Below are 16,259 nucleotides of genomic sequence, written 5' to 3'. Positions count from 1 at the left end.
TAGTAGGGACCTTTCATCCAGACGAAAGGTCAAAGGGTGATATCTAAAAGCACAATTTGCATAGACGGAAACCTATTTGGTTTCATAAGAACTGCTCTGTGTTCGGTGTTAATATCTTAAAAACTGGTTCTGCTTGAGTGAATGATCCAAACGGTCCTCTGAACAGCATTGTTTCTAAATGTCAGGGGAGGCTCCCTTGTCACTTTGTCTGGACTAACTTCCTTGGCTGTTGGGTGGAATCTTCTCTGAACATTTCACGTCGACTGCTCACAAAGCATATAATACTCCTTCTGTTGGTGACAGATGCCCCTTCCCTCTAGATGTCAGCCTTTCAAAATGCATGCAGTAAACGTGGAGTCAGTGGGTGTTTATAAAGTGCAGCCAGTGAAGGAATTCCATCAAGGTGTCCTGCGTTCTCCCGTTTGCCAGCAGACTCGTTTTTCCTGTTCCCGTGCAGGTGTTCGCATCCCTTTGCCCTTTCCCAGGTGGTCTCTCACAGGAAACATGTCATGCATTCTTTTTGCAGTGGTGTCGGCAAGGCCAGTGTGTAAAGTTTGGGGAGCATGGGCCCCGGCCCATCCACGGCCAGTGGTCTGCCTGGTCGAAGTGGTCAGAGTGTTCCCGAACTTGTGGTGGAGGAGTCAAGTATCAAGAGAGACACTGCAATAACCCCAAGTAAGGCTCTGACAGAAAGTCAGTATGTGTAAGGCATTAACCTTCAGCCCCCTAATGTACTGTTTTTGCTTTGTTTTGCTTAGACACTGTTCTTAAGTGTCCCTTTCTTCCCTCCAGTTAATAGCAGCCAACTAGAATTTTACTGTTTGCATGTGAAGGTTATATGCGCTGGTGGGGGGAGGTATGGTGGCCAGAAACTGGAAAACAGCAAAGGAGTTATTCTGTGGGTGAATATGATGATCAAGGACTCCAGGAATCGTCTGAGCTACTTTCTGAATCTAAATGAGGGCAACACAGTCACACAACCAAATGCTTGTGATATTCCAGAACAGAGAAGCTTGGCTGGTAGAATGTGTGTGTCTCTAACTGATGACCTGGAGAAAGGAGGCTGATTTTTGCCTTGCAGGAATGCACATCCACACATGTCGACAGATCTGCCTGCCTTTTCAAGAGAAACCAAAATCCCAAACGATGTTTTGTGTGAAATTTCCCAATTTTTAAAATATTGACAACAAATTCAGTTTTCTTTAAAAAAATAAAACATTGTGAGCACTAATCAGTGCATCTACAGATTGAAATTGGCCCGTGGTCACCTGTGGGCACCCTCTGGTCTAGTTGTACCAGATTCTGAACTGTGGTCTGTGCTCTGTGAAAATGAAGGTGGTTTTGTGTTACTTTTATGTGCTCTAATCAGATACATGAAGCACATGGGAGATGTATATTTCCTGACAGGCATGGTGATGTAGAAAGAGGCCAGCTTTTAGAGATAGAAAGATAGGACTCCAAATCTTTGGTCTGCCACTTATTAACTGTGTGGCTTTGGGAAGGTCACTTGAACTTTGAGCTTGGGTTTATGTATAGAAGGGAGATAGGAATACCAGCCTCTGAAGGTCTGGGGAGGATTAGAAATTGCATCTGTGGAATGTCTGACACACTGAGGAGCATCCAATGGACATCCAGCAAAAGGTGCCTGGGTCCATGTGGTTTTCATCATCTTTATCCTAAACTCACCAGGAACACTGGGTAACAGAGGGCCAGCCCTCAGAAGCAGTGGGGGGAACCCGTACTGATGCAACTGAACTTTGGCGAATGTGATGGAGTGAGAAGAATGTGATGGGACCTTGGAAAATAGTGATCTAATTCTACAACACGATTTGAGTGGTGCATAGCATGGAGGTTAAGAACACAGACTCTTAATCCCCATAACCTGGGTTTGCCTCCTGGCCTGCCACTTCCTAGCTAGCCATGGACAACTTACTCTCCTGGCTCTAGATTCCTCATTTGCAAAAAATGGGATCATGACAGTACCTCCATCAACTGAGCTAATATTTGTAAAGTGCTTTAAAAAAGTGCCTGGTATATTATAAGCATTGCACAAATGTCTGGTAGATTGAGAACTAAAATAAATAATGAAACGAGCAAAAGGAAAAGAGACAAATTGTCCTTCATCTGAGTCAGCAGTCTGAGCTGGATCAAAAGGCCAATTTGTTCCAAAAGAAATGGGGGGGGTTGGGAGATACTCTGTGGTTTCTTAGGCACTCTTTGGGATATCTCAGGCTAATCTAGGATTTCTCAACTTCGACACTGTTGACATTTTTAGGCTGGAAAATTTTTTGTGGTGGGGGTTTGTCTTGTACATGGCAGGATGTTTAGGAGCATCCCAGGCCTCTACCCACTAGACGCCAGTAGAATGGCTCTCCCTCCCCACCAGCCTCCAAGCTGTGACAACCAACAATGTCTCCAGACGTTGCCAAGTGTCCTGTAGCGGGCAGAGTCATCCCCAGGTGACTCTCTGCTCTAATCAGACTCAGGAACTGGGTATAATGAGAGGGAGGCCGGTGATGCATTTACAGTTTATACCAGCTTAATAAAATCACCCTCCTCTCCTTTGAATGTAGCCTGTGTCTTGGACAGAATTGTTAAAATCATTGCTTTTCGTTTTTGCAGCATATTTCATGGATCTGGTTTTCATACATCACAACATTTTACAATCTCAGTATTTTCCCAGGAAAGAAAGAGATTACCTAATTTAATAGCTCTGCTGGTAAAGTGCATGAATGATGCCCCTGAGATTTAAATTAAAACCTCTCTCATATCTGTGAGATGGAGAACTCTCATTATAATAGGGCATTGTTCATGGAAATAGCATATTGTAATTTTAGAGATGCCTCATAAAAGGCTTAATCACTAAAGTAGTTCCACTTGGTGCAGTTTTATCATTTCAAACAAGATTAAGGCTAATCAGGATACGGTTTGCTTTAATTATGCGTGAAGTCACAAATAAATAAATGATGTGCTATCCCAAGACAGCTGAATGAGTTGTTTTCTGTTCTTAGTTCGCTTTGTTGCAGTAAAGCCATTTTTTCTCCCTGTTTCAAGTTACTGATTTCTTTCTTGCTTCAGTTTGAACATTTGGTCTGTTTGCATCACGCAGCCTAACTGTTTTCATTTTCTCACGTGAGAAGCAGTGTGAGCTTTCTATTTCACATAATGATGGTTTTCCCAGAACGTATTTTGTTTCCTAAAAAATGAATTATTCCTGGATGATTCGTGGATTTATCAAACTTGTCAGCTTCAAAAGAGTTTAAAGGTTATCTGGTTCTGGAATGGCCAATACCAGGCACACATGGCCCATCTTCTTTTTCCCGTGTCCGTGGCAGACATTGTTATTGATCAAAGCCTATTTTCTCCTGAGCCTTTTATGGCTCAGGAAAGTTCTCCAAACACTTCTCCAGGCATTTGCTCCAAATCAGGTTAGAACAGATCCATGAGTTGCAACCTGTAGTCTAATCCAGTTATTTGACAAGTAGATGACCAGGAGAGACAGGGCAGCAACCCATGCCCAGCTCACTATGCTGGTAACGGTAGAGTCAGACCGAGATCCCGTAATCTTAATCCTTTGACCTTTTTTTCCGGTTGCCTGGTGATTCAATTACACTGTAAGAGAACCTAGGGAAATTCCTAGAAACACGGTTCAAGAAAATTAATAGCAAAAATTAAAATAGTGAAATTAAAATAGCAAAAATTAAACACGCTAAGGCATTCTAGAACTTTCCTAAAATGTGAGTGTATTTGAGAAAGAATAATATACCACTAGAGTCATAGCTCTAGAAAAAAAATTGAATCAAATCTCTGGCCCGTTTTTCACTCAGTAATTTCTAGGCTCAGTTGATTATCAGAATCACCCAGTGTGCTTTAAGAAACACTGATTTCTGGATCCTCCCCATCATATATTCCTATTGAAAAAGTCTGTGGAGGGGCCCAGGAGTCTGCCTATCTACCTACCTATCTATTTTTTTTAACAGGGCTCCCCAGGTGATTCTGCTGATCTGCTAGCCAGCCAATATTATAACCATTTGTAGTCAGGACTTGATAAATTAGGCAGAGGCAAATATGAGTATACTTTGTAGTAGTCTAATATAAGGACAAAATCATGTACCAAGACACTTGTTTTCTGACTGTTTATATTTTTGTTTTTAATCTTATCATATTTTGTTTTTAATCTTATCATATCATGTCATGGTAGAATTTTCTACCTAACACTCGTGTTTAAATCCTAACTCTCATGTTTAAAGCTGCAGAAAAGTGTCCCTGTGTTTAGGGATTTGATGCAAAAGTCCAAATTCTTGCCAGTCATTAAAAGTAGAAAGTATTTAAAAGTAGTTATAATTTATTTGTGCCACACTGCCCTCAACTCTGCCCTAAGTTCTTTACAAACATTATCTCAGTTAATTGTCATGATTGCCACCACTTCAGATCAGGAGGTTAAATAAAATTGCCTAGAGATAGGCTGAGAAGAGGCAGGGAGTGTTTCGGTGCAGATCTGCCTTATTATAAAAGGCTAGCTCCCTAACCATTGCACGTTCCTCTCTTCCTCTTCCATGCTCGGCTCCCATTGCCTAGCTCAGTTAAATGCAGGCAGAGTGGCATAGGAACAGCGTCCTGCAGAGTCCAAAGGTACGGGTTTAGCTCTGCTCCCGTTCTAGCGGGGTCACCTTCATTCAGCAAGTTTTGTGAGCTCGCTTCATCTATAAATGAGGGGATGGCTTACACAAGTTTTAAGGTCTTTCCCTTGTTACAGTTTCTGAGTTGAAAAGGTACCACATGTGGTCCTCTTTCACTTTATTGAACTTGAGTAGTCTAAACTAAGGTGACTTGTAAAATCTCAGACAGAAGGTCCTCCTAAGAAAGTTTTAAATATGCTTGGAAAGATGACCAGGAATTGTAAGGCTATCGTATGGCCCTTTAAGGTTTTTCTAAATGCTTTTTAGATAATGATTTAAGAAGTCTGCAGGGACTTGCTCTAGCACGGTGACTGCTGGATGTTTTAGTTGCTCCAGAATGTTTTGAAATAGCAAAAAAATTCTCCTTCTGGCAGTGTGACACTTCCCGTTTCTGTTGAATCCATTTTAGCACTCAGTTCTAGGAGGATTTGGTCAAATATGCTGAAGCAAATCCAGGGCTGTTTTATGGCATTCTTGTGCTTCCTAAAGAGACAAGGAATTTTAATCACACAAATTTATTAACCTGGAGCCTTCTTTCATGTTACATGTTTACGTTGAGCCAAAGCTCAATTGTATGAGATGATCCATAGCAGCGTTTTAGCCTTTGGAGAAAACTACAAAAAAGCGGGAATGAAAAGAAACCATCGTGTTGTGCCCGGAGTAAGCTGGCTAAGATGTTATTGATTATTTTCCGTTTGGTTTGTGCTCCTTTTTTCTTTATTTTCCTTCCTGGTTTTTACAGTCTACCTACCAAGATCTTAAAGAGCTTGCTATTAGATCCTAATTATTTATGTTCTAATGAGATTCCCTACTCTGGAAATCCATTTCCCATTGTGCTTGGCAGGAAAGGATTAGGCTACCTGCAACGTTAAAAAGTGATAATGCAGATAAAAACAAGGGAATGTTTTTCCTTGCAGTTTAGAAGCAATTAGAATAAAACACACACGAGGCAGACAATACTCAAAATATCAGCTCAACGCCTGATAAAGCTGGATTGGAAAACATGTCAAATGGGGCTTTCCGCTCTTTCTCCTCAGTGCCCTGACTTTCTATGTAGCAGCCATCTACGTAGCAGCCAGGTGCATGGCAAGCCGTAGGAAGACGATGAGAATGTTCAGGAATGGGAGAAAAGCTGGAGAGTACTTTGGGTTTGCATTTGAAGAGCTTTAATGCCAACATATGGGGTGTGCGTGCTTGTGTGTGTGGCGCAAAAGCACATATCTACATTAATAGAACGTTTAGGTGTATTTATAGATTTGCTAACATATGAGGTGACATTATGAATGTCAAGAATATGCTTTCATCAGTCTTTAAGTAAATTGTCCTAATGTAAAAATTGGATGAGAGATGGCAAATGTTTGATCTAACATGCCAATTCCAATTAATGAGCAGGGATAGTGGCTACCTAAGGGTTGTGTTGAGAAAGATTTTGAGGCCATGTCAGGTACTGCACACACAAAAAAAGTACTGAAAGAAAGAAAAATCCCTGATTGATTAGTTATGTCTGCCATGGATACAAGAAGGGACATGGCAAGTTGTATGCTACATACTTTCATTCTTATAATAGATTGTGTACACTCTACACACTGTGATAATGCTCATCTGGATTGACCCTCCATATATTACTGCCTGTGACTAATAGGAAGCCCTTTGATTGCTGACATTAAAGTTCTTTAATTTTATTTTAGGCCTCAGTATGGTGGCAAGTTCTGTCCAGGTTCTAGCCGTATTTATCAACTGTGCAACATTAACCCCTGTAGTGAAAATAGCTTGGATTTTCGAGCCCAGCAGTGTGCAGAATATAATGGCAAACCTTTCCGTGGATGGTTCTACCAGTGGAAACCGTATACGAAAGTGGAAGGTAATTTGATCTCTATGAACCTCAGATATGTCTCAATGAGGACAGTCATGTGAATGAACAACACAGAAGAAGTTGCTGTCTATATTAAAGAGTTTCAATGTTTACCTTTTCATTCCCAGACCCAACCTGGCCCAATTTTTCATTCAGTTCCATAGGTTTTGTTTATTTTTCCATGCTTCTTTTTCACCCCTTGTCTCCCACATCTGTAAGCCAAAAAGTTCATGTGTTTGGAACGTACTTATGTTTCTAAATTTAACTTTGACATTTCAGCAATTAAGTCTCTCAGGGATGTTAATTGAAATTGGTATGAATTGTCTAGACCAAAGCTTATGAAACCATGTATGCCCCATAGAGACACCATACTCAGTAACTGACATGTGAGATGATTACAAGCATGGAAAGGTCTGTTTGCAGAGTGTGTATACACACACACACACCACCCCCCCCCCCACATGAATGAAAAGTGTCCCTGTACTGGGTTCCTATTATAACTTAAAGCAGTGGCTTGTATTTTACTTTTTAAACTAATTTGTTTTTATTTGGGCTAAGCATCAAAACATTTACTTAGGTTTCAATATACAAATTTAATGTACTTTCTATTACCTGTGCAGAATAAGCTGTCACTGTTCTAGTTGTTTGCTTTCTCTTATTTCGGTTCACTTGCTTTATCAAAACTCAACCACCCTCCCTTGAAAAAAAGATAAATATGATGAGAATAAGACTGAAGGCTGTTGCTGTGCAAAAGCTCAACAAGAATCTATGTTATCAATAACCATAAAGGAGCTAATGTAATTAGAGACAGACATCAATATAACAAGTGGCACCTCCAGATCAGAGGAGATGACAGTTCAACTTTACTCAATGCCAGACCAGTCATTGCAGGAGCCCTGAACTCTTTCTGGGTCATGACTGTCCCAAAGCACAAAGACAGACATGAAAATTCTGAAATCTGTGTCTAGGAGGAAGCAATGAGGGATCTCTAGATGTTTCCTGTAGAAAAGAAAATAGTGACCTTCAAGAATTTAAGGAGATATTGAATAGGAAGGGATTTCGATTTGTTTGAAATTGCTTCAGAGAACAGATTCAAGGGCTAAGAACTTCCTAGCCGTATCACCTTAGAGAGACCTTCCTTGCCGGCCTACCCAAAGTATCTGTCCTTCATGTCATTCTTTGAACCTGTAGCCAGCTTTAGTCTTCACAGCTCTTATCTGTGCCTGAAGTTATATTGTATAGTCATTTATTTATTATCTTTCTCCCCACAAGAATTTAGGTTCCATAGGGATGAAGCTTTTGTCCATTTTCAGTATGCTTGTATCTACAGCATATGAGAACAGTAATTGATACATCTTTATAACTTTTGGAATGAATGAATGAATGAATATCAACTGTCCATAATGGAAGTGTGTCCCTTTATGAGTAATAAGATCTCCATCACTGGAGGCATTCTATCAGGAACTGAGTAGTTACCTGGGAAGGATGCTGTACAACAGAGTCCAGTGGACAATTAGATAGAATAGCTTCAACTGCTTTCAATTCTGACATTTGAAGATTTATTTTCTCTTGGTTGTATTTTCCCATAATTCTGTGTTTCTTATCTACGGTTCTTTCTCCAAAACTCCGTTTCTGCTTGGATATTCCTTCGCCTGTCCCACATTACATCTTTCATTCAAATATAGTGTTTATGGAATCTGTTCCGTTATCATCCTTTAAATAGGTTCTGTCTTGAAGACATGAGGAGAAGGTTAAGCAAATAAATTTTATAACTTGCAAAATGTTTTTTGGTTTCAAAGTTCTTTCACTAATTTTACTGCAGTTTTTACTAAGTAGGGAGCATGCCGTGCCACTCATTCACTCAAAGATGCTTACTGAGCACTTACTGCATGGGACACATGGCTAGTTGCAGAGGAGAGTACTTTGAATAGAACAGAGACCCCAGCCTTAGGATCTCGCATCCCAGTGGTTGGAGACAGGAAAGTGGAGACCTCTGTGCCTCCCTCTGCTCCTTTTGGTACTTACTTAGAATCAGAAAAGACTGACCGTGATTTGAAGGTCTTGTGAATTCATGCAGTTTGGGAAGAACAAGGAGAATTTTATTCATAAATGTAGATAGTCTTTGACTTACGGTAATGAGGTTTTTTCCTCTTTCTAATGGACTAGTTTGTAAACTTGCCCAGGAATCTGTGCTGGAAAAACTGAACTTTACACAACTTATTAATTCCTGGGAATGATAGACAAAAGAGAGGGTATATAGGTCCTCCAGCTCCCTAATGTCATACGTAAAAAGTAGGGGGTGTTAAATACAGCTGCTGTTAAAAAAAATTTTTAGGTGAGAGAAAAAATTTTAATCTATCCACGTGTATGCATATTTGGACCATAACATGTGAACTTCTTTCACATTTTTGACTTTGTCTTTTATTGAGAGGTTTTATGAAGCAGAACCATTGTCAAACTGTTTACAGACTTGTTGTAAAACTGTTGTTAGGGATATCGCACAGTGTCACCTACATAAGGTCTCATGTGAGAAACGTCATCTGGAATTTATGGCCAAGAAGAGCTCTTTCTATTTGAGAAATTGGCATAATACTCCTTTCTGCTAACAAGAGCTCTATAAATATCATACTTTTTCTTTTTGCCTGAAAAATACTTTTTCTTTTCTTTTTGCCAGAAACTTCTCAGGGACTTAATGGTCAATAAAAGTTACATTTTTTTTTTTTAGCCTGAAGGTTTAGTTTATCTGCTTCCTTTTCCTTTTCATGACGTGATTATTTATATGTTTTATAAACGTTATTGACCATATGCCATTTTTCCAAAGTGCCTAAAATTTTTCCTGTTAACAGACTGTAAAATATGTAAAGTAATCCATGTCCTAATTCCTGGTCAGCAAACTATTTCCTGTGGGCCAAATCTGACCTGTTTTGTTTTTTATTAAATAAAGTTTTATTGGAACACAGCAATACGCCTTCATTTGTATACTGTCAATGGCTGATCATAGTGCCTGTGAAGCCTAAAATATTTACTCTCCAAGGAGGGCAGCTACACAACCCACCAATCATACAAGTTGTGGCTTTTACTAAGGATTAAAGAAATAAAATTCTTATGTATTAATATTAGGGCAATTTGATATGCATTGCTAAATGGGATTCATATTTTTAAAAACCACATGCATATGCTCTCATGCATGTACATGCACACACACCACACATAAAACTGTGCATAGCATTTTCCATTTTGACCATGATAGCTTTCTAAATAAATTTCATTCACCCGTGGTAGTCATGTCATTTTCCTATGATTTCCTCTTGACCGTGTCCTCTCTCTCGATCTCTTTGCTTCTAGAGGAAGATCGATGTAAACTGTACTGCAAGGCTGAGAACTTTGAATTTTTTTTTGCAATGTCTGGCAAAGTGAAAGATGGGACCCCTTGCTCCCCGCACAAAAATGACGTCTGCATCGATGGGATTTGTGAAGTAAGAGCATTTCTGCTTTGGGATGTATGGTCGTGCTTGTGTTTCCCCGTATCAAACGCATGCTGTGAGAAGGGCTGCAAGAGATTCCGTGTCCAGACAAGAGCAGGTGCCATAGGGAGAAAGGGCGACGTTTTCAGGTTGGCTGTGAGCACTGTCTCCAAATTCTCCCCTTACTTTCCCCATGACCCTCATCCAGTTTCTTCAGTTTCGCTTCCACTCGTTTTCCCGTGTATAAAAATGGAGATGATGACATATCCCACTTCACACAGTAGTTGTAAAAATTAAATAAGAATGTCAATAATAGCAGTAAACTTGCGTGCTCACTAAGTACATTCACTATATGATTAGAACCTCATAGATGTGTTTTGATATAGTGCTGCTATTTATTTCTGATTAGTTTCCCTTTCTCTTTGGGTTTCTATTTTCCCTTTTATTTTAACTTCGTTGTGAACTCTTTGATCTTTTAAGAGTGTGTGTGTTTGCATGCTGGCCAGCATTTTGATGTGTCAGTGGTAGACCTGGCTAGAATAAGCGCACCTGCCACTAGCAATGGTGGGTTTTTTACAGATGAAGTCTAAGCCTTAGATAGTTACATAACTTGCCTAATCATGCATCTAGAAATGGCAGAGGAAGGATTTGAACCCCTAGTCAGTTGAACCTGAGACTGTACGTTTAACCAGAAAGCTGTGCTACCTTCCTAATGTCCTGTAACTACAGAAAACCAGGTACCTTTCAGTTAGTCTTAGCCATTGGCTTCTATGATCTTCCATTTTCTCACTTGTTAATTTATTTTTTGGTCACAGCCAGTGGGGTGCGATCATGAACTTGGCTCAAAAGCAGTCCTGGATGCATGTGGTGTCTGCAAAGGTGATAATTCAACTTGCAAGTTTTATAAAGGCCTGTACCTCAACCAGCACAAAGCGAATGGTACGAGATGCTGCTGTTTCATTGCCAGCACTAGTGGGACACACCCTTTGCCACTGAACGAGTTTGAGTCATGCTAAGTATGGTCGAGCCTTTTACTAACTCACCTGACACATGGAAGATGATGGTTTTTGACACTTGTGCAAGAGCACCGGAGGATAGATGGTTTCACAGTGTGAGGAGTCTCACCAGGACATACGGCTCAGAGATGTATATTTAAAAACGCCTTTCTTCTTTGCAGTTTTAATATGCTGCCCAGGCTGTCATACGCCCCATGTACATTTGTTAAACAAAGAACTTATCATGAAACTTAAATGATCCACACTCACATTAGATGAATATTTGGAGTAATTGTCTAAACATCTTGAGTAAAATTAAACTTCTCTGAATATTGCTGTTGAGAATACATGGCTTTGCATTTCTTCCAGGTAGATTAAAAATAAAAAGCTTTCTTGAGTTTTGTGGCCTTTGTTGCTCTGGAAAGGAGAAGAGTGTTTTCTGTCCACACCCGCATGCTGGGGAAAGGCATGTACATCTTCTCTCTCTCTCTGGTGTTCCTACCACTTGGAAAATGAAATAATTGATCATTTTCACTTCACAAGAGTAGAAATGAATGTCAGTTAATGATTCTAAAACCCAACTCTATAAAAATAGACATTACATGTCTCTGGGCATTTCTGGTCACCTTTCTCCTGTGCACAATGTGGAAAGCAAAAATGTTGTGTTCTCTCCTTTTAGAATATTATCCAGTTGTCATCATTCCAGCGGGGGCCCGAAGCATTGAAATCCAGGAACTACAGATATCCTCCAGTTACCTCGCAGTCCGAAGCCTCAGTCAAAAGTATTACCTCACAGGGGGCTGGAGCATCGACTGGCCTGGGGAGTTCCCCTTTGCTGGGACCGTGTTTGAATACCAGCGGGCCTTCAACCGCCCGGAACGTCTGTATGCGCCAGGACCCACAAATGAGACGCTGGTCTTTGAAGTAAGCCCCTTCTGTTCATTCAGTTCTCAATGCCTCTTGCTAAATTTCTAGTGATGACCCCAATTTGAGCCAGCTTAAAGAACTCCAATCCTTCTCATTCAAATTTGTTTCCTAGTTGACTAAATTTCAAAGTGCAAAGGGGAAAAGATAACGACTCCATCTTTGGGAAGAAAGCAGGAATCCAATGGGTCTCCAAGAGAATGCGTTGATTTTCATGTTTAGATGCCAACCTTTCACTGTTACACTAGACTGTCAGGAATGCTAAGGAGTGTAGGAGGAGTACTTCGGGCATTCTTCTAGGTTGTCTATGCCTGCCATTTGGATGGTCCATTATAGCTCTTCACCACAGAGGTCGAGTGGCCTAGGAGGCAGTGATACGGTAGAAAGAACATGAACTTCAAGGAAGCTTTACTTGTAGCAAACCACCTTAATTCTGTGGGTCATTGTTTCCTTAGAGGTAAGAAAAGAAAAAAGTTCATGGGTAATGATGGCGATAATAAAAAGAGCCAACATGACTCTGCCAGACAATTATCATGTGTACATTTTCTTTGGTTCTCATAATGTCTCTGAGTTTGCTTTTTCCAGTTTGTAAAATGGGGCTGATCACTGACTTTCAGAAGCAAGTGATTTGCTTCAGATCGTGGAGAAGTCACGCTGGCTCCCACTTACTAAGGATTTATGTGACCAGGCACTCACGTTAGTCGTTTTGAGCTTCGACTTCTCACCTACAAAATTGGGATGGAAAACCTACCTCACTGACTTGCCAGAAAAATAAGCAAAGAAGTGTGAAGAAAGGTTAAGAGATTTGCCCAAATCACACAGCTAGGAGAAAAGCAGAGCTGAGCTGGAGTCCAGATCTTTCCACCTAGGAGTATGATATCTCCACACAGTCTAGTCATGCTGCTCTGCTCTTCTCAAGTAAAGGAAACATAAGCTTAATTCAACTATTATTTTTTTATTTGAGGCCCTAGTCTTTAACATTTACTAAGGAAGATGAGTGGAAGACGGTTAAAATATGACTATGTGTAACTTTGGGTTCTGAGTTATGTGTTGTACACTTAGTATGGTTAGAAGTACAGACTCCCAACTAGCTCTGTAACTTGGGCAAATTTCTTAGCCTCTGTTTCACTTAATGTCCACATTTGTAAAAATGGGCGAACAATACTGGCTAACTATTAGCGCTATCAGAAGGATAATTTAGGATAAGCTCAATGCTTACAGAGTATATGGCGTGTAATGTTTGTGACTATTATCATCATTTTGTCTTCTGAGCATATCACATATATTTTTAAATCTAAACCTCAAACCATAGTTAGCAAACTGGTGACCACAGACAAAATCCAGCTCCCAAATCTTCATCATGTTAAAACAAAATGGATCAATGGCTTAATATCAGGTGATTTCTTATAAAAATATAGATTTTGACATTTCTTAAGAAAAAGGAATTTCTGGCCCCAGTAGATATTTGAGTTTACACCTGGGCCTTAGACCTTGACCGTGGGAGTTGACTTCCCATTACCTTGTGAACTTGAGATACTAGGTCCTATCACCTCTGTGTGATAGAAGAGCCTTCAAAGATTTCACTTCACTTATTCTGAGAGAAGCTGTCACAAGGAAAGATTCTTCCAACTCTTCCAGGGTTTTCATTTCAGAGGATGAGAACAGGAACCTCAATCGAGTTGAACTAAAGTTAGGATTGTTCTGAGCTCAGCAATAAATCCAGCCCCTGCAATTACACTTTAATTAAACCTAATTCATAGAAATTGAACTCTCCAGTTAAAGATCTCGATTTTTTTCCCCCAACTTTTCCTTTAATGTATATGTTCTGTTTCTTTTCTGTCAAGCATCTGAACAGCAAACATCTTTCCCCTTTCTTCAGAAAAAGTGTATTTTCTTTAGAGAGGTGTATTTAGCTTGCAAGGTATCAGTTTTAGAGCAACATGGCTGCATCAGTTTCACCAAGAGGCCTTTGATCCACCTCTAAGCAAACGTGCACAAACCAAGTTCCGTGGCTGAAAAATGACCCGGATGGGGAAGTGGGGCCAGCTGCCTCTCACAGGGTCTGCCATGGGCGGTCAGAACAGAGTGTGAATCGTTGCTGATGGGGAATACAGGTTTTACTACTTCACGATGAGCAGCCATTTTTGTCGTTGTTGTTTCTCTCTCATTTTGTTCATAAACAAGAAACTATTCCAGTAGGTTTTCACAGTTCTGTTCATGACTTAAGGTTTGCTGTTAAACATATATTATCTGCAGGAAAACCACAACAAAGAAGGAGACAAGAAATGATGGAAAGGGCAAAGCAGAATAACAGAGTTTCTTCTTACTTTCATCTTTAGAACCTGAAATATCCCCTGGCGCTGTCTGTGTTGATGAAATTAACCAGATAATTGACACATTGTTGCTGAACATGATACCAGCCTCAAACTGAGAATTCTTATTTGTGCTTTGCCTTATCTAAGCACAGCTTCATCTCTTGTTCACCGACATTATTCAGTGCTAAAACTAAATCTTTGGATTGTTCCCCAGGGCCACAATTTTTCCTCATGTTTAGGAGCTATTTTTGAGAAATGGAAGGGCAGCCTCAGTGGGTGATGGACCCTCCAAAGTTGGTCAGTTTCATCCATCTCCTTGCAAATACAGAGAGCTCCTTGAGAAAAACAATTAAAATGTAAGGGGAAATATTGGATAGATCTAAATAAAATTATAAAAATATTAAGGCTTCCCAAGGTTCCATTGGATATGTATAATATATTTTTTAAAGTAAGTTTTTCTACTACATAAATAGAAATAAGAACTATATCAATATGTCTGTTAATACGAATCGTAATTTCGCCACAATAGAGTAGGGTCACATTCGCTTAGCCATTGTTTTACAAAGCCCCACTTTATGTACTCATTCCCCTTATAGAATCAATGAAAGCTTAAATTAATGTCCTAGGAATGTGACCTGTCTGAAAACAGTCTGGGGAGAGCCTTGCGTGAATTATTGGACATGGCTTGCTTGTATTTTTAAAGGAGTTACGGTTTTGTTCAAAACTTGCAAATAGGAGCTAAAAAATAAAATAAAATCCAGTAACCTAGTATTATGCTTATTTTATCTTTTAAAGGAATTTAGGTTAATGACTCTAATATTTATATTTTATTGCTCTCAGGAGAACATCATCAAATTTCAGGTCAGTTTTCATCAGGTGCTCGTACTTCTCCTAAATCGATAGAACACAGTGATTTCAAAAAAGTTAAAATGACAATAAGCAATAAGTTATATTTTTCCAGAACTGGACTATATATCAGTATCCAAGAAGTCTATGACTGTATTCTTTAAAGGAAGTTAAATAAAGTTCATATGCCTTTCCATACAACTATGTATTGAACCAAAATGAATACTTTTGGAGCCAAAAATATGTTCACTCCAATATAAAAATGTTGAATGTGTTTTACAATCCTGTGGGATGCTGAAATCGAAGTGTGGGAACCTACCAAAATGAAAAATGCCGTTCCATCCACAGAAAGTATAAGTCTATGAAAGAAAGCACTTTCTCTCTTGGCCACATAAAATTACAGCATGTTCACTAAGGTCTTATTATAGCGTAAAATTCAACAGAAGGGTCTGTTTGCTAAAACACATGAGGATGTCATCATGAGGATAATGTCCCTCCTCTTCTCTCATTTATACATATTCATCAGATCCTTCCAATATCTTAGCCAGTTATCTTTAACCATCTTAGTATGTATTGATTTAGGTAACTACCTTCAAAGCAATTTTCCTCTGTTCACTTCCTCTCCATATCTGGTAAAAAATTTAAACAAACATGTGCTGGGTGCCCATTCACTGCTCAGCCCTGCACTAGGCATTGGAGATACACAAATGGTTAAGTCATAAATCATGTCACCAAATGTTCAAGCCTCAGATCTTTAAAGAATGTAAAGAGAGAGTTTAGTATGTGGATCCCATTCTTTTTGGAAGCAACGTGGGTTAGAACAGGGAGCATCTGTATAAATAGTTGGCACTGTGGGTTGCTCTTCCACTCCTTATGTCACTTTGCATGAATCACTTAAACTATCTGGGTCCCAATTTTCTCATTTGCAAAATGATTTCCCCGGGCTAAACTAATGTCTTCCACTACATCCTCTAGCACTGTCCTGAAGCACATCTCTAGCACCTGAAACCCTACACTAGTAGAAAGATGACCTACTCATCTTTATAACTTCCAAAACTGGCATAATACATGGGACATTGTAGACGCTCAAAAAAAATTTATTCAATAAATGACATCCGATAGTAAGATTCATTCATTCAAGTAAAGAGTAGAATCTTCTTTCCAAATTGAAAAATCCTGCATGG

General features: G+C 39.6%; 2 protein-coding genes across 3 annotated transcripts in view; one reads left to right on the top strand and one right to left on the bottom strand.

Moving 5' to 3' along the window:
• SYCE1L (synaptonemal complex central element protein 1 like) overlaps positions 1 to 16,259 on the bottom strand; it is a 120,407-nt gene that overhangs the window by 2,329 nt on the left and 101,819 nt on the right. The window lies entirely within an intron of this gene.
• ADAMTS18 (ADAM metallopeptidase with thrombospondin type 1 motif 18) overlaps positions 1 to 16,259 on the top strand; it is a 125,188-nt gene that overhangs the window by 80,992 nt on the left and 27,937 nt on the right. For both annotated transcript variants that reach the window (XM_023637361.2, XM_070263130.1), the window contains 5 exons: positions 527 to 675; positions 6,368 to 6,540; positions 9,877 to 10,007; positions 10,811 to 10,934; positions 11,670 to 11,914. In XM_023637361.2, the coding sequence (XP_023493129.1) occupies positions 527 to 675; positions 6,368 to 6,540; positions 9,877 to 10,007; positions 10,811 to 10,934; positions 11,670 to 11,914 (822 nt within the window). The remainder of the gene's footprint in view (positions 1 to 526; positions 676 to 6,367; positions 6,541 to 9,876; positions 10,008 to 10,810; positions 10,935 to 11,669; positions 11,915 to 16,259) is intronic.

This window comes from Equus caballus, chromosome 3 (assembly GCF_041296265.1).
Source record: "Equus caballus isolate H_3958 breed thoroughbred chromosome 3, TB-T2T, whole genome shotgun sequence".
In the NCBI taxonomy this organism is placed as follows: domain Eukaryota; kingdom Metazoa; phylum Chordata; class Mammalia; order Perissodactyla; family Equidae; genus Equus; species Equus caballus.
This window is presented reverse-complemented; position numbering and strand designations above follow the sequence as displayed.